This window comes from Acomys russatus, chromosome 24, assembly GCF_903995435.1.
Source record: "Acomys russatus chromosome 24, mAcoRus1.1, whole genome shotgun sequence".
In the NCBI taxonomy this organism is placed as follows: Eukaryota; Metazoa; Chordata; class Mammalia; order Rodentia; family Muridae; genus Acomys; species Acomys russatus.
The window spans coordinates 47,463,907-47,491,069 of NC_067160.1; the positions used below are offsets into that span (position 1 = coordinate 47,463,907).

Here is a 27,163-nt window from a genome sequence, read left to right on the forward strand (position 1 = left end):
GGACAAAGAGAGCCAAGGTGTCCACCATGGAGTGACTAGTCTTCTTCCTTGTCACGGCAGGAACTGCAAGCTCAGCAGCAGCAGCCTGTCCATGGCTGCTGTGGACATCCTCTACATAGACATCACGAGGAGGTGGAACTCCATGACCCTGGACCAGCGGGACTCAGGTACCCTGTGGCTGCCTTGCCTGACAGACATGCCTTCCATCCTCTCATGTTACAGAAGGGAAAACAAAGATGGATTGAGTGGGATTTAAACCTCAAGGCACTGTCTGTTCCCAAGGCTGTGCTACCCCTCCCCAAATTCCAGTTTCAGCACTAGCCTCTTGCTTAAGGCTTTGCCTCTATCACTGCTGGAGGCCAACAGCTGGCCCACATCTGTCTGCTGAGCACCAGCAGCCAGGCCTTGGGTAGACCAGAGGGCTTGGCTCTTGCCTGGAAGGAACTCTGTGGAGTTGAGACACGTATGACAAATGATGTCAACACAACAGGGGTGGGGTGGACTAGGATGGAGGTGTTTCTCCTCCCAGGAGGACATAACAGGTCTCTTGAGGAAGAACCCAGTGACTAAGGTGAGGATGGACTAAGGAGGAGGACTACAGGAGTGGAGACCTGTCTACACACGAGCACGTGAAAAAGGCCGTTGAGCCCAGGCTAGCTCAACTAGCTCCAATGGAGTTGAACAAGATGGGCAATGATACTGGGTTGTGGTAGACTTTGATGCCCTGTAGTCCGTGCTTTGTCCTTTCTTTGTATTTGTGATTCTTCTGCTAGGAGAATCTACCTTTGAGTGCATGCGTTTCCCATCTCTATCCTCTGAGCAGTCTAGTAAGCAAAGCTGACTTTTGTACAGCTCATCACAAAACTGCAAAGGCTCTCTCATTAAGTGTCCCCATGGCCCAGCACAGAGAGTATTAGGAGCCTCATTTCACAGACAGTTAACTGTAGCACCAGTGCCCGAGGTTGCGTGGTGACCGCAAGCCGGGTGCACCCTGCTCTCTCCTGTGTTGTCACCCCAACACACCAAAGGGCCACACCTGCTGGGGTTAGGTGGGGAGGACCTAAAGTCAGAAGCTGAAGTGGCTATCACCTCGTGCCGGTGTCAGCCTCAGAGCCGTGTCACCGTCCTTTGACTGGCCATCAGTGGCTAGTAATGCATTTGTGGTCACTGCCAACTCTTCAGGGTGGCTAACCTTATCAGTAGGTTCTTTCTGTCTTACTGCTGAGGAGACTCTCAGAAGAGGCTATGTAACTGCCCCGCACCCCCATGGGGGTTTGAAATGCTAACCACACTGACACAGTCAGCCCTTGTCTCATGGTGCTGACTCAGAAATCTTTGCTGCTTAGCTTCATGTTTAATAATGATGCTACCAGAGACCAAGCATTGGCGGTTGCCTCTGTGCCGAGCCCTGCCACGTGTGGCACCAGCTATAACTCTGGAGACAGATCTGGTTGTGTCCATAGTATAGAGGAGAAAACTGAGGCTCAGAGGCATGAATGGTAGACTAAAACTCAACCATCAGCCCCACCTGGGCTTCCTGTATGGGTCACTTCCTCCTACCTATTGTTGGGGTGCGGGGTTCTGCGGGTGCAGGTAAGACGGCTGCACTGCCTGCTGCTCCCTTTAATTCAAAGCAAAAGTCAGGAGATGCTGACAGTCGTTTGAGTCAACCAAGTGAGAGTGCGTCTTCAGCTAGCAGGGCCTTCCAGCCTCTCTGGCATGATGGGGGGGGCACGGGGGGCACACCTGCTGGACATGTAGGCAGGTTAATTATCATTTCAAGGACCATGGGAGCCCCTGGGACAGTTGAGCTGCATCACATTTTGCTGACATCCTCAGAAAGGGAAATGATGTTTGCTCCGTGAGCCTAATGCCGGGTGTCATCGTCGTCGCAGGATCCTGTGGAGGGGACCAGATGAGTGGGTGGGGGTGGCAATGGAATTATTAAATATTGAAATTGATCAGGAGTCGCAGCAGGAAGCTATTTATCATGTTCTATTGCTTCCAACCAGCATTACCATCTGGCCCATTGTTCATCCCGAATAGCTTTGCATGTTTTGTTTGCTTCTAAAATCGCTCCCTGTAAGCAGTATCCATGGGGGGGGGGCATCGGGGGGGCGGTGGCATCCACAATATTGGTTCTGTGAAGAGCTTCTGGGGTCTGCCAGGGTCTCTCTACTTTGCTGAGCAAGCCAAGAAGACAAGAAATCGTCTTATATTTAGCACAAGTGAAGCTGGGACTGGAATCTCTGAGACTTCTGCATCTGCCTGCGCGCAAAAGTGCAGAGCTGTAAGTACAGGTCATTTGGAGACTGCTTCGCACGCACTTTTGTTGTGGTTGCTTCTCATAGCTTTGAGTTGCAAGATCACACGCCTCATTTTGCATATGAGGATCCTGAGGTTTCCAAGAGCAGAAAGGATTTGTTCAGTCTCATAGCCAGTGAGTGGCAAAGGCCAAATTTGAACTCAGACCTCGGCTGCCTGGCCCCAAGTATAGCCTCCAACCTAGAAGCAATGTCCGGTCCCCTGTATGACTGGGGAGGGGACGGGCTGTGTGGCAGGAGTCAGAGGTGATGCAGAGGCAGGGAGGTGTACTGACAATGACACTGTATGTTTCAAAGAGCTGGGAGAGGGGACTGTGCAGTCCCCACCACAGAGAAATGACGCATTTAAGATGACTGATATGCTAATTACCCAGATGTGATGTCACGTTTGCTTACAGGTATTGAATGTCATGCTGTGTTCTATAAATGTGTGCAAATAGTATACTTAAAGATCATTTCCTTTGGAAAAATCACCTCACCCAGCACAGAGCCCACTGGGGACACACAAGTAGGATGTGTGAGTTGGGGGTGTCCGTCCGAGCTCCTGTCTCCCCTACCCTTATCCTTGGAGCTTATTTTCCTGTGTCCATTGTTGCTGGGAAGAAATGGCAGAAGTTGGTGCCCTAAGAAATGGAAGCTAGTCTGTACTGATGGAAACAGCAACCCTGTTATCTCCCAGCTGCTGCCAGCCAGGGTTCTGCCTCCTCCTCAAGGTTGGCCCAGCTAGTACCCCTGACTCAGAACAAGAAAGAGCATCTGAAAACAGCTAGCTGCCTTACAAGAACCACTCAGGATGCTCCCAGAGAGCAGCAGAAATACCAGAGAATGAGTGAGTCTTTCTGGCTGTCTGTCCTTCCCTCCTTCCTTCCTCCCTTCCCTCTGTCTCTCTCTTCCTCCTCCTCTTTCTCTCCTTCCCATCTGTCCATCTCTTTGCTTCCTTCCCCTTTCCTTCCTGGTGTGGAGCCAAGGGGTCTCCAGGCTTCCAGTCCAGTTTTTGCTGGCCAGTGTGTGTCTGTGTGTCTCTGCGTATGTATCTCTGTGTCTCAGCTAGTGCTTAATAAGTTGACAAACTGAAATTAAGGATACCACTTACTCACTGGGCATGGTGATGCACACCTTTAATCCCAGCACTTGGGAGGCAGAGGCAGGTGGATCGCTGTGAGTTCGAGGCCAGCCTGGTCTACAAAGCAAGTCCAGGACAGCCAAGGCTACACAGAGAGACCCTGTCTTGAATAAACAAAAATCAAAAAAGGATACCACATACTCAAAACACAGAATTATGAGTGGGAAAATTACAGCCCATAGAAGCAGAGGTCTCATGGACAAGGCCTTGCTCACCCCTGCCCCCCGCCCCCCGAATGCCCAGCATGATACGATACACCAGCCCAGTTGCACAGGATTACCATCCACCAGCTGTATCAAGGTACTAACAGACCTTCCCTTTCCCCAAAGCCCACCCAGCCCCCATGAGACCGTGCTCTGTAAAGTATAAACCAACCACATCTCTGGCACGTGAGACATTAGGAGAGTTTGCTACTGACATGGAGGAGAAAACTAGGAAGTGTGGCTTAGGAAAAAGCCAAAAGTAGCAAGGAAAAGTACTCATGCCATCCTCTCCCACAGCCTCAGCCGCACTGTGGGCTCTGGTGTGTGGGAGTGGCCTCAGCAATGTCCTTGGATACTGAGTCACTTCCACCACGTCTGTGCCCAGCCTGCTCTTGCCTGGCCTTTGTAATAGCTATTAACATCTGTGTACAGGTGTGTGGGGGGGAGTGTGTACACGAGTCTGGAGGTCAAAGGACGACCTCATCTCTCACAGCCACACCCTCTAACACCGGCTCTCCACCGTGGCCGGCTCCCTCTGCTCCCCAGAGAAGAGCCCTGGATTCTCCCCCCACTAAACAATATCACTGGATGTCAGAGTCTGCTCAGGTGTTTCATGCAACTTAGCAATAGGCAGCTCCCACTCTCCACATGCCAGTGTAATTGTCATTTCCCCCAAGAGTAAGGATTTTAATTTCCAACCTTAGAATTTTCGCCAGAACACAAAAGTCTGAATGTTAAGGGTATTATCAGCAAGCCTGGGATGCCGTGGCCTCTCCTGGGCCAGAGCCAAGTGAAGTGTCTGTGGGCAGAGACGCAGTGACTTCACGGTCCAGAGACTTTGCTCTCTGCTCCTTCCGGAGTCCAGTGGCACATCTCTGTAGGGAGAGGTGAGGGCAGCATCCAGGCCAAGCAATGAAAAATGTCCCCATCCCTGGAGACGCAGTTCACGTGATGGGCATCACCTTGGTCCCAGCAGCCGGGCATCCACCCCTCTAACGCAGTCAGACACTTGGGAGGCTCTGCAACCGCTGTTTACTCTGCAGGAACTATGCCAGGCCTGGCAGCACGCAACTGAATTCCAGCCTGTGCAAAAAAAGGGAGACCAGTCTCAATAAAATAGTAGACAAACAAACAAACAGCAAAGGGGGTGTTAAAGGTCCTCCCTGAGACTTAGAGAGGGAAATCTAAGACTGCATAGTCTAATATCTGATGTATACTAGGGGCCTTTTCACCAAATACACAACTCTTCCCTTCCCTTTTGAGCCCCTGAGTGTGGCCCTCAGGCAGCCCTAGGTGTGAGTGGCTATCTTTTTCCTTTTTTAGATTTATTTATTTTATGTGTATGAATGCCTTGCCTGTGTATATGTATATGTATGTACACCATGTGTGTGCCTGGTTTCTGCAGAGGTCAGTTGGAACACCTGAAATTGGAGAGAGTTAACGCTGGTCGTGAGCCACCATGTGGGTGCTGGGAATCAAACCCAGGTCATCTGCAAGGGCAGCAGGTGATCTAAACCTTTGAGCCATCTCTTCAGCCCCTGAGTGACAATCTACACAAAGCCACCCAGACAAATGGGCTTGACAACAGGCCCGAACGCCCTGCCTGACTTTCTCCCACGCCCCGTCCACCGTAGATGAAGTGAGCATGATCCTGGTGCCTGCCTCACAATAAAATAAAATAAAATAAAACAAAACAAAATAAATAATGTTAGTGAAGCTGCCAACAGGGTCAGCCTCTATACTCAGAAAACTAATCTGCTGCCATTGTGATGCAAGGTACTCCTCAGGAGCCCTTTTTCAAGGTGCCTGCTCCTTTCAGGTTAAGGAGACAGGTCAAGGGGCTTTTTCAGTGCCCGACAGAGTCCAGGCCTCTCACCTTAGATGGACTCACACTACACTGAGCTCAGACCAGGAAGAAGTCATGTACCTGCTGAGCTGCCTGCCTTAGGGCTCCACATCGCATGCACCAGCTCTTCATGAATCATCTTTCAACTCAGAACTGCTACGAACTCTGAGTGACAGGATCACCATCCCACTTCTGGGGGGTCGGTATCCCCTCACTCTAAGCAAAGTGCCAGCCACCTCAGAGTTCTTCACTAGGGTCCTTGTCTCTCTCAGAGATCCCTTCTGTCATGCCCAAAGCCAGGGCCCACCTCTCAGTCCCAGGTTGAGCTTGGGACCCCTCACATCTGCTCCACTCAAAGCCAGTGCTTGTAGCCACCGAGCCTTGGTGTGGTACCTGCCATCAGGTTAAATGAACCAGCCGCCGTGGCGGTTCTTCTGTCCTACCAAGGCCTCGTACCGTGCCCGGCGCATGGTTGACGTTCGACACTACATGTGTGGACCAGACCCTGCCAGCCAGCCCATCCTGTGGGTGTCTGCAGCTCCCTTGTCGTCTCTCACCAAATTTCCTCAGCCGACTTATGCAAATCATGTGACGCCTGTACTTTCTTCAGCTGGAACACGCTCCTACTGAAACACATTTAGTTGATGATGCACTGAAATATTTAAAAGCATTTTTACTTGGCATGCTTAGCAAGACCTCCCTTATGCATATACATGGCTGCCCCACCCCTAGGCTGAAATCACTAAGGTGTCCTGGAAATGACCACTTTTCTTCAGCCCAGGACTTATCTCAGAGTCAGATGGGTACCTCTGGATGGATGCCCTACGCACCAACAAAATAGCTAAATTATTCTTACTAAGAACAAGTGAGCCAGGAGAATGCCAGCCTGTCTTCCTCCCCTCAGATGTGGGTCTTCAAGGCCTGCAGGACACAAGGTACACTCTGAGGTGCCTTCACCTCAAGGCGCCCACCTTTTGACCTTTCTCACCCTCAGTCACCTAGGTAGAAGGGAGAGACCTGGCTGCCTCCTGGCACCTCCCTGTGCCTGGCACCCACTACCTATGGCTCCCTTATCCTGCAGCAGTGTTCAGCATCATGGAACAAGCTGGCATTGGAGTCACGTTGCTGACTGTTGGGGAGCTCTGAAAGGAGTCACCTCCCCTCTGGGGCCTCAGCAGCCTCTAAAGAGAGGGCCTCTGACATCTATGAACCTGGGCTTGGTGCTATCGAGATTGATAAGGAAGCACGGATCTGGGGTGGCTCTTTCTTCCTTTTCCCAGCCAGTATCATTCTGATCCAGGTGTGCTGTGCAGAAGACAAGATGGACTCCAAGCTGTCAGCTGAACACCCCGTTCTCAGGATGCTCCATCATGCCCTGTTTCCAGAGGAGGAAAGGGAAGTTTCGAGAAGTCTAGACTAAAGAGATCACTCATGCGGGCCATGGAGGACAAGGTCCACACACAGGCAGGCTCTCAAAGACAGAGATGACTCATGTGGACCATTGAGGATGGCAAGGAAGCAGCCTGAGCTCAGTTCCCAGACTCTGGAAGACACGAGCACCAGTCTCTCCTCAACATGTTCCCAGTGCAGGAGCTGCGAGAGCAATGTCTGGTGTGCCAGGCTGGTCCCTGCTCTTGGCAAAGGCTGGTGGTAACGAGGACAGACATATGCAGAAAGCACTGCAACTATGAGGGCTCCCTTCCAAGCACCCCTCATCTGTCACTTGCCAGTCCCGGAGCAGCCAGTGGAATGTTTGCACTGGTGTTATTACTGTGACAAAAACGCTCTCTGGGTGCTGCGGTTTAGGATTCCTCTTTTCTGTTCAAAGCTGGGGAGCAAGGACCAGACAGCTGAGGGGCCACCTCCACGGACACCCAGCTAATTGGCAGCAGTGTTTAGACCTGCTAGATCTAACCAAAGCCTCTGCCTCGGGCCGCATCCTAACCTGACCTCAAGTGCTGGGCACAAATGTGAACTACGTTTACCAGCACCTAGCATGAGCCAGGCTCTACAAGCACAGAGCAGACAGCACAGACTCACCTCCTTTTCCTCATACACAGTCCTCAAAGCATAATCATTGATAAGCAAGCATGATTCTATTAGTGATAAAGCCCACGCCTTATATTATGGTTACTCTTTATCTGTTTACTCTTCACAGTTTACACTCTTTGAGGTCTTTTAAAGGTTTTACTTTTTTAAATTCAGTTTTGTTTTTTTAAACTTCATGTGTATGGGTGTTCTACCTGCACGTATGTCTGTGTACCACATGTGAGCCTGGTCCCTGTGGAGGCCAGAAGAGGGTGTCAAACCTCCTGGAACTGGAGTTATAGGTGGCGGTGAGCAGCCAAGTAGGCGCTATGAATCACAGCCAGGTCCTCTGGAAGAGCAGCTGGTGCTCTTAGCTGTGGAGCCAGCTCTCCAGCCCGCATTCTAAGAGTTTTAACAACTGTGTGAGGATCTGCAACTATTAGCCCTGCAGTACTCAAGGGAGCTTTACTGCCCCAAGCCTCTCTGTGTCCTCTTCACCAACCCTGCAGACAGATGGACTCTCCCCTCCCCCCACCACGCCCGCTCCCTCCCTCCCTCCTTACCTACCTCCCTCCCTCCCTCCCCCTCTCTCTCTCTCTCTCTCTCTCTCTCTCTCTCTCTCTCTCTCTCTCTCTCTCTTCTCTCCCCCCCCCTCTCTCTCACACACACACAGCTGGAGCCCTTGGCAACTGCTGTGAGCTTTTGACTCTGTAATTCTGCTTTTCTCGGAATGTTGTGACAGCCGGGATCATAGTGTGTCTAGCCAGTTCAGACTGGCATCTTCCACCCAGCAGTACATTTTTAAGATCCTTTATGCCTTTTTGTTTTGTTTTGTTTTGTTTTGTTTTGTTTTGTTTTGTTTTGTTTTTCAAGACAGGGTGTCTCTGCATACCCTTGGCTGTCCTGGACTCACTTTGTAGACCAGGCTGGCCACAAACTCACAGCGATCCACCTGCCTCTGCCTCCCGAGTGCTGGGATTAAAGGCATGTGGCACCACACCCGGCTCCTCTATGCATTTTTATTCCTTGATAGTTCATTTTTTAAAAAAAAAATCTCTGAATAGCCATCCATTAAATGGGCATAATCACAGTTTGTGAGCATATTTACTTTCTAAAGGATTTCTTGATTGCTTCACAGTTTAGTAATGAGGAATGAATTAACTATAAATATTCATGTGCAGGTTTTGTGTGGACATAAGCTTTTTTTTTATGGGCAGCCGAATACCCATCAATGTAGCTGTTAGACCATATGGTCGCGATGATTAATTTTAGGTGCCGACCTGACTGGTCTGAGGAATGCCTAGAGAGCTGGCAAGGCATCAGTTATACGTGCATCTGTGAGGCGTTTTCAGAGGAGACTAGCATGTGCGCCAGTGGGTTGAGTGGGAAAGAACCGTCCTCAATGTGAACAGGACCCACCCAATCAGCTGGGGACCCAGGAAGAATAAAAATGGAGGTGAGGGTGGGGGGGGGCTAGCAGAATGACTCACCAAATAAAGTGGCTATTCACATGGTAACATAGGTTCTTGCTCCCTCTTATACACCAGAACTCCAGCCCTCCCTGGATCTTGGGTCCTGACCTTATGCTAATTTACTCATGTTTCCCGGCCCTTGGCTTCATGTCTATGTTTCTGAGGTTTTCAGACATAAAGTGAGCCACACTACCTGCCCCCAGGGGCTCCAGCTTTCAGACAGCCAGATGTCTATGATTCCGTGGCCTGATATCCCTGGTACATCCCCTCTCACCTGGCTAGATTAATCTATTATCTGTTATCCATCTATCTGTCTGTCTGTCTGTCTGTCTAAGGACCTCCCTCCCTCCCACCTGTTGGTTCCATCTCTCTGGAAAATCCTGATGAATGCATATGATCATGTGATGTTTTAGTCTTATCTGAAACTGTCTGTCTTCCAACATGGCAGTGCCATTTTGTGTTCCCACCCGTTGTTCCGCATCGTTGTCAACACTTTCTCTTCCTACTGCCTTGGCCTCTTGGTGGATATGCAGTGGCGCATACATCACTGCTTTAATTTGAAATCAGGCACACACTTTTTTTTTTTCCAGACAGGGTTTCTCTGTGTAGCCTTGACTGTCCTGGACTCACTTTGTAGACCAGGCTGACCTCGAACTCACAGCAATCCACCTGCCTCTGCCTCCCGAGTGCTGGGGTTAAAGGCGTGCGCCACCACACTCGGCTCAGGCACACACTTTTTAACACTGCATCTTCTTACATGCTTCCCTGTCTTTGGTACATATTCTTAGGGGAGGCATCTGTTCAGATCTTTGGTCCTTTTTTAAAATTTTGAACTATTTTCTTATTGTTGAATTTTAAGAGTTCTTTGAATGTTGTGGACACAAATTTTTCATCATGTATGTATTTTTGTAAATATTTGTGCCATCTCTGATTTGTCTCTTGGCATGCCCTTTTTTAGCCTCCCCTGTGTTGGGGGCTAAACTCAAGGTTTTGTACACAGTAGGCAAATGCTCATCTACAGATCTATACTCTCAGCCCCATTTTTAAAATAATATCTTTACCAAAACAGCTTTTAATTTTAAGTAAGTCCAGCTTTCCTTGTTTTTTCTTTCATAGATTTTGCTCTTGGAGTTGTAGTAAAAATTTCAAAGCCAAACACAAAGTCACCTAGATATCTCTATTTCTCTGTGAAGTGACATATTGGTATTTGAAAATGGACTTATTAGCCAAACATGTATTTATGATGTCACATACCTCTGTTCCAGTCTCTATAAAAAGAAAGAGGAGGAGGGAAAGAAAGAGAAAGAGGTGTAGGGGGAGGAAAAAGAGAGAAGAGGAGGAGGAGAAGGAAAAGGAGGAAGAGGTGATGGAGAAGAATTGGTGTGTGAAAGCAGAGAGAAAATGTCCATATAAAATGTTCTGTTTAAAACTAAATGTGGAAAAAAGAAACAAACAAAAATCCAAAGGTGGCAGATTTCAAAATTGCAAAAGAGAAGAAAATCACAGGCAATCAATAGAAAGCAGTCAGAAGTGTCACAGTTAGTAATCCAGTTATATCAGCTATGAGTCTAAATGTGAAAGCCTCATATAAATATGTCAATTAAAATGCAGAACCTGTTGAGAAGATTTTTAAAAACAGAAAAACAAGCCAGGTGTAGTAGCACAGGCCTTTAGTCCCAGTACTTGGGAGGCAGAGGCAGGCAGATCTCTGAGTTTGAGGCCAGCCTGGTCTACAGAGTGAGTTCCAGGACAGCCAGAGCCACACGAAAGAAAGAAGGAAAGAAAGAAAAGAAAGAGATAGAAAGAAAGAAGAAAGAAAGTTAAAAAATAAAAATATACAAACAAGACAACTCTATAGTGTTTATGAAAAGCCCATTTAAACCTTAAAAACACAGATGGTCGAGGAAAGAGATGAAGACAGACGTATGCTCACACAGACCGAATCTGAGGTGGAGTGCCATCGTCAATTCTGTGCAGAGCAGGCTCTAGAACAAGGGAAATGGCCAGAGATAAAGGTGGGCAGTAAGTCCAGGGTCAGTTCTCCAGCCACACATAACACAGGCGCAGCTGATGACAGAAAGGAGTAGATCCTCAGCTGTGCGGGAGACCTCAGCGGCCCCCAACCGCAGCTGACAGGGCAGGTGGTCGGAGGCGGGTAAGGATGCAGGTGGGCAGGTGGTCCGGAGGCGGGTAAGGATGCAGGTGGGCCAAACACCTCATCCACGGGCTTGATCTTGTTGCTGAATTTAAAATGCTTCATGCAATAAGACCGGAATAGCATTCTTCTCCGTTCTCATGGAGTATTCACCCAAACTGATTGGGCTCTATGTGCAGCACATCCATTGACGTTTGTTTGTTTGTTTGTTTGTTTGTTTGTTTGTTTGCCTTGAAGCCTCTAGGGTAGGTGGAAGCCTCTAGGGTAGGTTGAATCGCAGGCCTGCAGCATCAGGCAGGTCACTCTGAGAAAGCAGGGAATTAGATAAGCTGCTCTCAGACCACAAGAGAATTAAGCTGAAGTAAGAACAAGGAAGCTCCTTGGGCAAATAGCAGGAGTCTAAAGAATCGGTTCCTTCCGCATTCTAGAAGATTCTAATGTAACTTAACATCGGTTCCTTTTCAAACATCTAGGGGAACTCACCAGTGAGCCCTTTGGGGCCTGGTGCTTTCTTTTAGGGGAAGCTATAAATTCTTCATTGAATTTCTCTAATAATAGATAATGGGCTTGTTGGATTATTGGTTTTCCTTATGTAAATTTTGGTAAATTCTTTCTTTGAAGAAACTGGTCTGTTTCCTCTAAAGTTACCAGATTCACAAGCATAGATGTCATCCATGATAGCCATACATGTTCCCTAATCCTGTCCCTGGGGTCAGCAGGGACATTTCTGACGCTAATATTAGAAACCTCCCATTTCTGATATCAGTAATGTATTACTAATAGTTAATGATCTCCCTTTTCTCCATGGTTAGGCTGGTAGGGCTTTATCAATTTTATTGATTTCCCCCCCCAAGGATAAGCTTCTCTGTTTTATTGATTTTTTCCTTATTGATATCCTGTGTAGTTTTCATCGATTTGTTTCCTGATTTTTACCATTTCTTTTGCCATTCTGCGTTTGCTATTTTTTCATTTTGTAAAATAAAAACTTTTTATTTCTGTGAGACAGGATGTCTCTGTAGCCCTGGCTGGCTTGAAACTCACTGGCTGGTCCAAAACTCACATGTGCCTCTGCTCTGAGTGCAGAAATTAAAGGCATGCACCACCACACCAGCCTGAAAAAAACAAAAAACAAAACAAAACAAAACAAATTTTTTTTATATTTCAGTGCATTTGATGCTGTAAATCTACCTACGCCACTGCTAGCACTGTGTCCCACACATTCCAGTGAGTTCGGTTTTCATTTTCATTTAGTTCAAAATATTTTTAACTTTCTCTCAAGTCGTCCTTTCTGAGAGTTTTATATTTATCTTGCCTGGGCCCAGGCTGTGTTGACTGTGCTATGGCTATTGGTGCCAGAGGCCTGGGTTTCCTCTCATTTCTTTGCCTTTATTTTTCTTCCCACGTTGACTTTGGGCTTCTCTAAAAAACTCCTTCTTCATTGGAGCCTTGAAATGCCCCACCGGTGTGCTGGAGTCTCGGGCTGAGGTCCTGCCTTACCTAAGGCTGCCTTTGCTGTGATGAAGCATCAGGAACCAAAGCAAGTTGGAGAGGAAAGGGTTACACTTTCACTGCATAGTCCAGGACAGGAACTCAAGCAGGGCAGAAGCCTGGAGGCAGGAGCTGATGCAGAGGCCATGGAGGGGTTTCTTATAGAACCCAGGAGTAGGGCTGGAGAAATGGCTCAGTGGTCGGGAACACTGGCTCCAAATGACAATAGCAACCACGCTCTCCCAATGGACTTCCGTAAAGACAAACCACTGGAGCGCCCAGAAAGTTCCCTGTGCCCCCACCATGGCTAGATGCCACAGCTGCCATCCAGGTAAGGGCGAAGGAGGGGTGTCAAGCCTCAGAGGCACCAGTGGCCTCCTGCGAAGAGTGCACGCACCTGCTGGGGGAGACCTGACATCACTCAGGCGCTTCTTGGTGGCTGTGGGCGTCTCTGCCCCTGCTTTTCCTGCTCGCTGCTGAAAAAAGAGGAGGGAGTCTTATGTAACCGCAGCCTCATAGAACCTTCTGTTATTTTGGCACCCTGGGGCTGGGAAACCCCCTCCCTCATGAATTCCCATGGGGCTTGTGGATTTTTTTCCTCTGTTCTAAGCTCACCATCAGCCCACAGTAGAGTAAAACAGAGCACCTTTGCTGCCCCACCCCATCCCTCCACCATTTCCCCCATCCATCCACCCCCACCCCGCCCCCCACCCCTCATCACCCCCACTCCCCATCTCCCACCCACCCCCACCCTGGGCATCATTATCAAGGCCGGCCTGCTGTTCCCCATCTCACCCCTCTGCTCAGATGTTTCTCCCTGTCCTCTGCTCTTTACAGCCTTGACCAGGGCCCCTGTGAAACCCTTCCTGCCTAACAGCGTTCATCCCTAGCACGGTCCCAGCATGCTCTGCTTTCCTCTTTACTGGCACCCATGAGTGCCTTCCTGCCAGATCCAGGTTCTCTTTTGGGGCCCATGGCTTAGCCCAGTTGAAGCCTCTAGAATAAATGTGACTGAATGTCCACGTGAACCAATGAGTGGTTTCCTGGTGCCCATCAGGCTGTCTGAGGCACATAGCCTTGGCTCTGCCAATTCTCGTTCTAGCGAAGAAACTGTGGGGTCTTGAGGCAGTCACTTGCTCTCTCCATCCCAAGCACCTGACAGCTACCAGCTGTCACCTAAGGGTGTGTGCCTAGAGGAGACGACAAAGTCCTAACCAAGCTCAAGTGTCTCCCTAACTTTCTCCCTGTGCACTGGCCCTAACCAGCCCCAGGACAGGATTGCTCCTAGGCACGGTACAAGAAAGAAACTGGTTTTTCTGATTTTTGTGCACTAATAAAATTACCCTCTAAAGAAGGCGATTTGCATGTTAATGTGTTGGATGATTCTGTGCAGCTCCAATGCCCCCAGGGCTGCAATTTCTCTCTGACAAAGTGACAAAAATAAACTCCCTCATAAAGGAGCGTGTCTCCTCCCTCTCACTTGTGATCTAATGTGACATTCCTAATGTGAGTCAAATTGAAACTCACTGCTCTGTCTTCTTTTTGACACCAATCTGCCTCCTTTCACCTCTGTAAGTGACAGACAGGCTCTGAAGGGTGTCTTGGGGGTCTCCTTGAGGACAGGGCTGGGTCCCCTTGTGAGTGGACATCACCCCCAAAGCCCACCTCTTCCAGGCCAGGCCTTTAGCTTCTCTAAATACTGGACGTAACAGGACAGCACTAACCATCTTTGGGAAGTAGAGGGTCACCACAAGGGCTTGGGGAATCCAAAGCCGCTGCCATCCAGGGGGACAGACTGTCCCACTACTTCTGATTGTCTTAAAGACAACAACAACAACAACCAGGGTAGAGCCTCAGCAAACCAGCCAAGACCATCACCACACAGCTGACCTGGGCACTTCTGCCTTCACACATAGTGACCAATAGCCACCCGGGTTCTTCCCGGCCCAGGTAGAACGACAGCTGTGCGATGTGCCACACAAGTGTCGCTCAGAGCACCTAGGCCCTTGTCTGGAGCAGAGGCAGACATCTAACACAAAAGCAGACCTGTAATCAAAGCATTTTTGATAATTCTGTGAAAGAAAATACATGTCAATGAGAGTAACAGAGAGTGATCTCCCTTGGGAGGCAGGTCAGTTAGTACCAACTGAGCTAAGACACAGAGGGAGTGCTGGGGGACAGAGAAAGTGGGATCATAGGAAGAGGACACTGCTAGGCCAAGCTTCTGCAGAAGTGGGCAAGGGGCTTAGGAGGAGCTCTTGAAGGTCCCCTAGAGGAGGTAAAGAGTGTGGCCTCTCCTGACTGAAGTCAGGGGAATGCAGGGCTGACCTGGTCTCTGCCTCTGTTGGAGGCAGGGGACAGATGAGTTAGGTGCAGAAATCCTGGCATATGGAGAGCAGGGTTTACACTGCCTGGTGTGTAGAAGTCTGTGTGTGTGTGTGTGTGTGTGTGTGTGTGTGTGTGTGTGTGTGTGTGTGTGTGTGTAGGGGGGGGAGGGGTCAAAATTGACCCAGGCCTCTGGCTCCTGGCAGGTTAGGTAGGTGGAGGTAACATTTATCAGGGTAGGTTAAAAAAAAAAAAAAAAAAGGCCAAATGGAAAGCCAGAAGCAAGACACTCATCCTCCACAGATTCTTTGAGATGCTAATGAGGTATCCCAGAGGCTAAAAACCCCTGTGGCCAGCAGATAAGGTTTGGGAGGAATTTAGAAAGTATTTAAAGCTCATCTAGTAAGTGACTGGAGGAAAATAGGGGAAGAGGGATAAAGGAGGGGCAGTGGATGCCAGCCCTCAGGACCTCAGCACCAGACAACCAGGCAACTGAGTGGCAGAGGGAGAAGAGAGAGTTGGGGCAGGTGGGGGATGCGCCTGCCACTCAGTGGGTGCTGAAGAGGGAGGCTAAGGAGAAGGGAGAGGTGGAAAAGGAAGGGCACTGGTCCTTCAAAAAGCCACACTAGACTGGAGTGGCCCAGTCCTCTCCTGAGCTGGGAGGAAGGAGATGCAGAGGTGTGCCTGGGCGGGCCAGTCTGCACCTGGAAGGCTTTGCTGAGGGCGTGGGTAGGAGAGAGAAGGAGGGCCCAGGCTGGTTGGTGGCCGAGAGCATCCACACTGGAGCATTCGTTCAAGGGACAGACTTTAAAGCACCTGCCTTTCTTCTCTTTGCTGCCTCACTCCCAAGGCCTCTTGCCAGACCCCAAGACTCCTGCACTGCCTGCCCCCCAACACCGAAGAAAATTCTTTCATAGCATTTGGCATGGCATGGCTCCTCTGGAGGATGGAGGTCATTTGGTAGAGCACTTGCCTCGCATGCACAGCTCTCTGGAGTTGATCCTCAGCACTGCAGAAGAGCCCAAGGGACCTGTAATCTCAACTCTTGAGAGAGGAGGCCTGAGGATCAGAAGTTCAAGGTCCTCATCAACTTCATAGAAAGTTTGAGACCAGCATGGCCTACAGGGGACCTTGTCTCTAAATAAATAAACAAATAAAAAGAAGACCTCTCTTTGCAGTCTTTTCCCGCTGCTCCTTCAGGGTCTTAACCCCAGGAGAGTTTGGTAGGAGCTACCCATGAGACCCGGAAGTGTTCGAGGGAAGGAAGGCATGGCCTCTTCAAGTATGCCATGTTCCAATGGGTGTGCAAAGATCATTGCAGCATCATGTGACCACAACACCAAGAAAAGGAGACCAAGAGAAAGAAGACAAAGAACATTTGAAGCATCCACCAGTGGGGGAGGGGATGGGAGGGGCTTTAAAGCTCATGGTATGTACACACTAGGAACTTATGCAGTCTGGGAAAAAAAACTACCTATGTATATGCAATACTGGGAGGTGTAAGACATGGTTAAAGGTACAGTACACACTCAGTGTGGTGGTCTGTGCTTGGAATCTGAACACATGGGAGCCTGAAGAAGGAGTGTAGACAGCTTGGGCTACAGAGTGAAAGCCTGGGAAGAGAGAAGGAAAGAAAGAGAAGAAAGAAAGAAGAGAGGGAAAAAATAGGAAAGAGAGAAAGAAAGAAAAGAAGGGAAGGAAGCGAGAGAAAAGAAAAAAGGAAAGGAAAATACTTGGCCCAGAATTACACAGATATGTTATTGGTGTCTGCAGAATCCTGTGAGTTCCATTTCACACTGATACACCAGAGACAGCAGACAACCCACGCTTCTGCATGGCCATTGGTAGCAGCGTCAGAGAGGACAGCCTGCGACTCAGAACCTCCCAGGACAACACGAGAAGCCAGGTTTCCCTCTATGTGTGCCCCATGTGCCTTCTTCCTGCCTCTCTCAGCAGTAAGAAACCAGGAAGTGGCCTGCATGGAGGGTTATGCTCCATTGCCAGCTTTGCACCCCTCTGCTGAGGACCAAGTTAGACCCAACCCAAAAGGCTTGGAACAACCAAAGGAAGAAGCAGGGGTTGGATGGTCTCAATGCATCCACCACCTAGAATTTTCCTTTGAGAATTAAATGAGATGTGAGCAGTGCTGGGACACCGGTAATTCTCCTTAGAGGCGCAATTGCCCTGTGAGGTCCTGGGGTGTGCTCTCTCTGACACTCTTTCTAAGCCAGAGAGACTTGGCAACTTGCTGAGGAGTGACTATTGAGCCTCAGGATGTCCACAGAGTCACTGGCTGCAGAAGAAATATCCGAGGTGGCACGCAGCGATGAAGGAAGGGCTGGGCCAGTCCTGCCCCATCTTCACAATGAGTCTGAAACACTCATTTGTTACGGTGAGAACAGGCGTGACATCAGATGGGAGGGGCCTGGGCCCTTGGGTCACTCTGCCCAGGGCCAGCCTGTGACCTGTGATGAACGAAGGGTGGGATATTTGCTTTCGCCTTTGATTGTGTCTGTCACTGGCTGTTCTAGCCTACTAGGGGCGATGAGTCTCCTGCAAGGTCTATTTATGGCTCTGGCTTGACACATATTCATTTCTCTACCCAGACAAGGACAAAGGTGGTAGCAGCTCCTTCCTGCCGTGACACTTGTAGTCAGTGACTGTGTGTGCCGAGGGGATGTTGCAGGAAAAGGCTGCCACCCTTTCTTTCCTGTAAGGTTGGCCCTTGAGGGGCTTTCCTCCCCACCCTGGCTTGAGAGGAAACGAGTAAGGGGCTTTGGGGGGGACCCCAGTACTATCTCTATGTTGGCTAGTTTTTAGGGCCACTGGGAAGGAGAACCCCAATTGTGAGGACCTGCCTCCATCAGATTGGACTGTGGGCAAATCTATAGGGCAGTTTTTTGGTTGGTGTGATAGGTGGGCCCAGCCTGTTGTGGGTGATGCCACACCTGGACAGATGGTCCTGGGTTGCACAAGAAAGCAAGCAACCTCATGAGGCGCTCCAGTAAGCAGTTGGCTTTAGTCCCTGCCCTGGGAGTCGGAGGCTAACATAAACCCTTACTTCCTCTAGTTGCTTTTGGTCATGGTGTTTAGCACAACACTAGAACCCTAAACTAAGACCCCATCCATCTCTGAGATGTGACCTTGGCCAAGAGAAGTTGACCTTGCACACCCACCTGCGCTCTCTAAGTTGAGCACTGAAGTCTCCTCAACATGAAGAGATGAGTCCTGACAGCCTCTCTGACTACCTCAGGCCATGCAGAGAAGGGGCGTGTGGGGCCTAGCCCGCAGAACTTACTCAGAATTGTAACTGGTGACTTTTTAGCTATCAATTGTTTTAGTTAGGTTTCTGTTTGCTATTCAAAAATGAGAAATCAACTTAAGGAAGGGGAAGGTTGTTTTAGCTCACTGTTCTGGGTAGTCCAGGCAGCAGGAGCCTGAGGCAGCTGGTCGTGTGGCATCCAGTCAGAAAAGACAAATGAAAGCTCGTTTCACTTGTACAATCCAGGACATGTGCACATGTGCACATGTGCACATGTGCACACACACACGCACACACATGAGGGCGTGCGCATGTGTGCACACAAACATGGCACGGAGAATGGTACGCCCACAGTGGATGGGTCATCCCACTTTAGTTAATGCTATCAAGATAATTCCCCTTAGGCATGCCTAGAGGCCTATCTCCCAGGTGAATCTGGCTTCTATCAAGTGTTAACCATCACTTCACCATTTTAAACATCCAGAAGACACAGTCAGCTACCACAATTTCTAGAATCCCAAGAGACCCTTATCTACAGAAGGGGAACACAAGGACCAGCTCAAAGCCATAAAGTATGTGTGTGTGTGTGTGTGTGTGTGTGTGTGTGTGTGTGTGTGTGTGTGTGTGTGTGTGAGACAGAGAGAGAGAGAGAGAGAGAGAGAGAGAGAGAGAGAGCAATGAAGAGGCCAACTCTGTAATCTTGTGAGGCTCAGACAAATAGGGAGGCCAACGATGAGCAACCATCATACAGGGAGAAGTCAGAGCCAGAAGCTAGCACTCCGGCAGGTGAGACAGGCTGGGTCTGGCCATGCAAGTGGGAAGGAGACCGTCAGCCCATGGCCAGCTTCTAGAGTCCCATGTTGCCTTCGTCCAGGTGGCTCCTTGTAAAAGCCACCTAAGGCAGATGTCACAGAAGAGGAGACTTAGACATATAGAAAAGAAATACTTTGCGTGCCTGGCAGTGGCAGAGCTGGGATCTGGTTCCAGAGTCCCAGTCACCATCCACTGAGCCCCTTGCCATCTCTTGGGAACTGCCTGGATTTGATCTACCCAGCATGAGACCCAAGCACCAGGCCTGGAGCACTGGGGTGACAGCTGATGGGTCCATGCAGCAGAGGGCCAGGCTTCTGGGCACCACAGGAACAGGGAGAAGGCTGGGAGTTGGGGATGGAGCACCTTCTGGGGGCTCTTCTGGGTGCCGTCGCAGTGTGCAGGGAGGGGCCACTAAGGTGATTCCAGCCGGATCCTCCCACTTTATTTCCTGGCAACGATTCTGAGCCAAACAGGACTATGCACGTACACTTAGGACTTTTGTGAGGCACCATCTCCTCTTCTGGTTGAGTAAGAAGAAATTTGAATACCGAGAGGAGAGCAGGGATTGACTGAAAGGTGGGAGGTAGGGGAAATCAATCTCATCTTCAGTGTGGGATAATAACTCTGGCTGTCAACAATGATTTGGATTTAATTATATCAAATATGCAAATGTGTTCTGGAAACTGTAAAATAATACATAGCCGTCAAATGGGAAGAAAGCTTAATTAGATTGAGACACGACTGCAGGTCTGAGCGTGAGATGTGCCTGGGATGAAATGGCACCTCTTCTACCAGGGAGTCACCCTGCCTGGCTGCCTGGCCACTGGGTACGTGCCCCCTCAACTTCAGATGGAGAGCTCATGGCCTAGTAGCCTTTGCCGAGCACCTCTCGGAACTAGACAAGACGAAAGAGACACCATGTGACCCGGAAAGCAGCAAGAAAGCCTTGGCTTTGTTTCTGCCCTCAGGCCTCAGGCTTCCTAGGGAGCTGCCATGCTGATGTGTCCTACACCTCCCTGCGAGTGAGAGGAGAGGACCCTGTGCCAGCAGGAGCTAGTAGGTCCTCCATCACCTGCTAACTGACAGAATGAGGCCATGTCCTGTCAGTGGCCGCATCTCAATATTCAATGGCCACCTCCAGGGAGAGGCATGAGTCTGCGATCAGAATGTTTCAAAGGCGGCTTTCTCCAGTGACATGTCCACCCAAATGAAGTTTCAAGTCCCGCTCCACCGCTTATCTTCAGGCGTGGGGAAAGCACGGCCAGAAAAACCCGTGGATCTTGCCTGTCCTTCTTGACATCTGGCAGAGATGGATGGTGCCCTACCGTTATCACTCCAAGGCTGACTTTGCTTCTGGAGTTTTCTCTTCTTCTTTAAGTGTTTTTGTTGTTCTCGGTGTTTGTTTGTTTGCAGTCCTGAGGCAACTCTGATGTGGCCAGATGCTTGAAGATTCAGAGCAGCAATGGAACAAAATGTTGAGAGGCCGTTGCTCAGGTCGCACCTGCCAGCCATGTGCCTTTAGCATGTTTCCTGAATGTAAAATGGCATTGTGACCAGCATCTGCTTTATAAGATTTTGGTATGATCTGGTTGAATAATGTACAGGCAGTTTCTATCCCAGGGCTTTCAAGACCCAATGACCTTGAACTAATGGTGCTCGTCACTTTGGCTATAACAAGCGTGTAAAGGCATTGTTAGCAGGAGATGTTCCCAGAGATAAGCCCAGCCTTGAGTGCCTCCCTTCTGGCAGGTGGGCGGGTGGAGGGGCACGGATTGAGGTGAGGGTGATTTAACCATTTCCTAAGTAGCTCTGGGACTTGGAGACTTAAGGCATTTGAGAGTAACCCCACATGGTAGCGCCTCCTTAGCAGAAATGAAGATTTCGGAGTGCCCCTCCCCCACCTCATATGTTGTGACCCCTGTGGGATGGGTTACAGACCAAAGAGACAAGGCCTCTAAGGAAGTGGCTGGTGTCAAACGCGGCCCCTTTCCAATTGTGTTTAGTTCCCTCATCAGAAAAGACAGCAGAGGGCTGGGCCATGTACTCTCTGACCTCTGAAGGCTGCCATCTGCCAGCCAGATGAGGCCCTCCCCAGAGCCTGGCCGTGCTGGTACCTGGACTGGCATGTCCAGCTTCTAAGTGCGAGGAAGTTTGCCATTACTGCTATTTGTCACGGAGTCTGTAGAACTCCACGGCATCCTGGGCAACTGAAGACAGGGATGGGTGGCAACGAGACTTTAAAAGAAGAGTTTCCCAGAATCCTCCAGGGCTCGTCACTGCCCTCCCACCAGCCTAGCACATACAGTCCCAGCTCTCTCAGACAGCATCCTTTGGGCTTCCTCACTATGCTGCTCCCTGAAGAGTCCTTCAAGCCATGACCACACTGGAGTGCTCATCCTAAAGGCCCCCAAATCCACTGTGACAAGTGCACCTTCTGGTGCTCACTATCAGCAGGCAACACCTCCAGGAGAAGGCGGTAGAACACTGCATCTCTGGCAAGGGCCTCCAATTAGCTGGTGCATGAGAGATTTGAAAATCAAGAGAAGGCCTGTCTCCTGGACCTGGTGCCAGATGCCCTATTTTATCAAGACTGCGGCCTTTCCCTCACACCTACATGAGGCCCATGGGCAGATCTCAGCTCCCGTTGGCGCTGTTCTTACACTATATCCAGCATCTGCTCAGCCTCATGCCTTCACCCACTGCTATGCGATCCAAGGTGCCACTCTCAGCTTTTTTTTTTTTTTTTTTTTTTTTTTTTTTGACTGGCGCAACATCCCTGTTTTCTCTCACACATGCCCATTGGTTCTAGCATGGAGACACAGCCATCTTGATACTTCAGAACTCCCTACTGTCCTCTTATCTTCTTCAGCCTGAAATCTTCTGCCGTGGTCGACAGGGCCGTCTACACCTCAGTAAGACTGACGGGGGCACAGACCACGAGGGGTCATGGAACTCTCCCCACTTGGTGGCTAGGCAGTGAGTCCACAAGAACTGAGAGTGTGTGGTCTCTCGGAACCAAAGGAGGGCTCAGCATAATACTGGGACAGGTTCGTGGTTTCTTAGATCAGTCATTGGGCTTTAAAAATAAAGATGTTGGGTTTCCCTCAATCAATGTCTTACAAGAAATGTCTTTTTAAAGAAATGTCTTTAGCCCAAAGTCAAGCTCCTCATTTCAAGGCGGTCAGAGTAAAGTTCCTCCAGACAGGACTCAGTTGGGGAGCGGGTTGTCTCCAAGTGAGGCCCCTGGCCCCTAGCCCTCAGCATCACCTGGGACTTTTTGAAGGCAGATTTTCAGGCCCCATTTTGGAATTCTGGATTGGAAGCTCTGGTTTGAGGCATCTATCTGATTTCAGTATCCCTCTCCCCCACCCCCCACCAGGCAGGGGATCTGAAGTCCAGGAGCCCCTAGTCAAAATCATCCTGTTTTCACCCATCTGCAAATCTTCTCAGGGGCATTTTCATGGGTCTCTCCCAGCTGGTTTCGTGTGCATTGTCCACAGTGAGCACCGTAAGGCCTGCGTCTCGGGCATGCCTTGAGAACACACAGCTCTCCTGTACCCATGGACTTAGAGCCAGAAGTAGGAGGAAACAGGAGCAAGCACTAGGAAGTGTAGTTGGCTCCCACAGGGGGTCCATGGGGAGCCTCACAGAATCAGTACCTTGGAGTCTGGTTGGGGTATTTTGTTTAAAAAAAAAAAAAAGATCTTTTTATTTTTTGTTTTTCAATTACCCTCAAGAGTGAGTACCCATGATTCCACTTGGAAAATACAGAAAAGCAGAGATTATAATGCCATGGAAGGGCTGTACTGTGTGGAGTCAGGAAGGAACCACCCTATGAGAAAATGCAGTATATTTCCTTTTTAAAAATATCTATCTATCTATCTATCTATCTATCTATCTATCTATCTATATCTGCACATGTGTCTGCATGACAAAAGAGAACATCAGACAAAAGACAGCATCCGATCTCATTACAGATGGTTGTGAGCCACCATGTGGTTGCTGGGAATTGAACTCAGGACCTCTGGAAGAGCAGCCAGTGAACTTAACCTCCGAGCCATCTCTCCAGCCCTGTATTTCCTTTTGGAAGTAATAATTTGTTTGGCCAATGTCCAGGTCTGTCATTATTGTGTTAAATGGCATAATGGCTGGTAAGCTTCTGCCAAACTGCTTTTCTGAAGTCCACAGTGATTGCACCATGGCTTTAATGCTGTCTTGCCTGCCCATTCCTGTCCTCTGTCCATATGAGTACTTATGAGGCCAGAAGTATTTTTAATATGAACTAATTCATGCTAAATTAACCTGATACACACACACATATACATATGTGTGTGTCTGTGTGTGTGTGTGTCTGCATGTGTGTGTCTGCGTGTGTATGTATGTGTGTGTGTGTTTGTGTATGTATGTGTGTATGTGTATGTCTGCATGTGTATGTGTGTGTGTGTCTGCGTGTGTATCCTCAACAACCCAGATATCTGGGGTTTTATTATTAGAAAATGAATGAGAAATAAAAACAGTGATGTACCAACTGTTTATTACACCATTCTCCGTAAGAGCCGACTAATATGAGCACTCATTGTTCAAGAGGGAGTAGTGGAGAACTGATGCGTGAAGACCCAATTCCGAGGCGTTTGTTGGTTTCAGGGTCTCGCTGTGTTGTCCAGGCCGGTCTACACCTCCTGCGCTCACCCAAGCCTCCAGCTTCAGCCTCCCAAGTGCTGGGGCTACAGGTGTGCACCGTCTCCCCTGGCCTTTTCGAAATGTTGTACTGACATTCCAATAGTGGTCCCGAGGGTTGCACAGCAAGCTGCAGGGCATCTGCTCACACCTGTAATCCCAGGACTCAGGATACTGAGGCAGGAGGTTTGCTATGAGCTCAAGACCAGCTGAGCTACATAATGGGGTACTGAATGAGACCCCTTAGAGAGAGGGGGGCACAAGCAAAGCAGACTCCCATATGCAGGCTCACAAATGAATGGCACACATCTTCCTGAGGACACAGCGGAGGAAGGGCAGTCAGTGAGGACCCTGGGGCCCTAGGGGTCGATAGGCCTGAGCATCACTGAACTTACTGCTGATGTTACACTGAATATAAAAAAAATAAAAGGAAGACAGGGTCCACCCACTATAGATGCTGGGCTGGTTAGGAAGGCTCCCAGCAAGGCTGGTTTTCCAGCAGCTAGGAATTGCTGCTCCTCCTGAGCCCAAGCCCCACCCCTTTGCTAGTGAGAACCCCATCACCCTACCCCTGCTAACCCTGAATTCGACCGTGACTTTTCTTGTGGGAAACGCAAGCTCTCTTCCTCCCATCTGCAGCTCCACGAAGCCATAAAAAGGTTCGGTTCTGGGAAATCTGCTGAACACTGACCTTGGCCAGGCCATCCTTGTCTGGGCCACTTGACAAAAAGAGGAGCAGTAATCCTGTGAGACTCAGATACGCACAGCTGTTGGGGGTCAGCGGCCCCTGTGGATGGTGTGCTGTGCAGGGTGTGCCCCACTTCCAGCCCTCATGACCTTCAGTGGGATGTGCTCCTCAGGGCTGGGCAAAGTATCAGGGCCACTGGCCAACTAGAGGCAGCCCTCCTCCCTGGCCCCCAGCTTTAATATTTTTCTTTCATTTTGTCAGGTTTCCTCTCTCTCTGTCTCTCTTTCTCTCTCTCTCAATCTCACTGTCATTCTGTCTTTTATGAGACAGGGTTTTGCTATGTTTCCTTTGCTAGCCTGAGATTCACCAGGCAGACAACTTTGGCCTTTAAACTCTCAGCAATCCTCCTGCCTCTGCCTCCCAAATGCTGAGATCAGCAGGCATGTGCTACTCACTGGGCTCTTTCAGTTCTTCCTCTGGGAGTGGGTTGGAAGTATGCCGAGATCTGGGAGAGCTGCGGTCTGGTCCTGACTTTGTGGCTTACTGACTGACTCAGATGTCACGTACCACCCAGCTCTTGGGTAAAATGTTGGTGCTAGGCAAGGACTCCCCAGCGAGGATGGTGACCTTGTGGCCTGTGAAGAGCCAAGAGTCCTGTTGGGTGACCAGGTCTGGGGGGTGATGGGCTGAGAGCTGCCCTCTCCTGGCTGAAGAGTCAGGATGGGCACTCTTGTGTGAGTCACTGATGACCGTGATCCTTTGCTCTTGTCTTCCCAAATGGCCGTCCCCCTTATCCAAAGCACTGCTTTCCTGTTTCAGTTACTATCAACATCAGTCTCAAATACTAAAAGAAAAAGTCCAGAAGTAAGCGTTCTAATGCTGTGGATTATGTATCTGAGTCGTATGATAGAATCCCAGGCTGATCTGCTCCTTCTCACCAGAACTGTGACCCATCTCCTTGTCCAGTGTGTCTGCCCTGTATGGACTACCTGCCCGTTAGTCACTTAGCAGCCATCTACATCAGATGGCTGTGACCGCACGGCAGTGCCAATGCTTGAGCAACCCTTAACTCAGTATGGCCCAAAGCATAGAGATTGGTGACTCAAACAAATATCAGTGATAAGACAAGAAGAGCTGAATTAATTCTGGTGCTGTGTTGTGTTGCTCAGGGCATATAAGGAAAATATAGGATGTACAGAACAGTATTTTGTATTGGCTTCAGTTTCAGGACTTCTCTGGGGAGTCTGTAAACATACCTCTCAAGGATAATTGGAGAAGTATGTGTGTGTGTGTTACTTTAAAATTTTTATCAAAGTAGAATGGGTCTCTGGCGCGCGCGCGCGCGCGTGTGTGTGTGTGTGTGTGGTGTATGTGTGTGTGTGCTCACTCATGTGTGCATGTGTGTGTGTGTGTGTGTGTCTATGTGTCTGTGCTGTATTTTTTAAAGCAATGCAAGTACCCAGCCTCAGACTCAGGCTCAGCATTAAGAAGCAGGCACCCTTCCTTGTAGGCACCTCTTCACACCCACTAGAGTTTCCCGTTGTAAGTCAGGTGTGGGGTGCAGATGTGCAAATACAACCCTCAGGGACTGGGGCACGAGAATTGTACAAGTTTAAGACCTGCCTGGACTACAAGGCGAGACCTTTTGTCACCTGACTCAAAAACATTTTTTGGTACATTTTTACTGCATGTTTGCTCTAGTAAATCAGAAAAGACAGATTTTTTTTTTTTAAAAAGCTAAGAGTAGTGAATTAAACACCCCTCCTCCTTCTCTCAGAGTGTCCTCATCTACTCACTCAGCCATGTGCTCTTCCCCGGGTCATATCCTTCTGCGGATGGTGACAGCTGGAATCGCAGGCAGGTGCCAGTGAGGGAACAAAAGTGACATCCCAGCGAGCTACAGGGCGCTGTATGTTTCTATCCCACTGTTCTGTGTGGGCCAGAGGCCAGCAGCCACCGGACCCGCAACAAGCACACCTCTGGTCTCACCTTGGAATCCACATTTATTTTTTAGAGACAGGGTTTCTCTGTTTAGACTTGGCTGTCCTGGACTCGTTGTGTAGACCAGGCTGGCCTCAAACTCACAGTGATCCACCTGCCTCTGCCTCCCGAGTGCTAGAATCAAAGGTGTGCACCACCACGCCCTGCTGGAATCCACATTTTAACAAGACAGTGGTGACTGGCGTGCCTGTTAGCGCTGCTGTGTGCGGGCATTGGAAGTACTCAGAGCTGTGACCTGCCTAAGCCAGAGTATACACAGTTGGCCACTTCCTTCCTTGGCAAACACTTGCTATAACTACTGTCAACACAAGTAAGCAACGTGATTGATGAGGTGGCTGATTACATTCTGGCCCAAGCTCCTTATCTCAACAGAAGTCAAAGATGCACAGCCTCAGACACTGTCCTTGGTGGGCCAGTGAGATGCAGAGCCTCAGACACTGTCCTTGGTGGGCCAGTGACATGCAGAGTCTCAGTCACCATCCTTGGTGGGCCAGTGACATGAAGAGCATCAGACACTGCCCTTGGTGGGCGAGTGAGATGCAGACTCTCAGACACTGCCCTTGGTGGGCCAGGGTTCGAGAAGAATGTGTAGACCACAGAGCTGGGAGGTTGGGAGGTGACTGACTTTCTCTGGGCATCATTCATTGTATCTATCTGACCTAACCAACCATGACACATACAGTCACATGCATATACTCTTATGCAGAGACACAGGCATAGAACACACACACACACACACACACACACACACACACACA

The 27,163-nt window shown here is 49.5% G+C and overlaps 1 protein-coding gene across 1 annotated transcript in view; it reads left to right on the plus strand.

Annotated features, from left to right (window-relative positions):
- The window catches only part of Ttll11 (tubulin tyrosine ligase like 11), a 227,423-nt gene that overhangs the window by 195,949 nt on the left and 4,311 nt on the right, over positions 1-27,163 (plus strand). Inside the window, exon 8 of the mRNA XM_051166567.1 lies at positions 61-167. Coding sequence (XP_051022524.1) covers positions 61-167 — 107 coding nt within the window. The remainder of the gene's footprint in view (positions 1-60; positions 168-27,163) is intronic.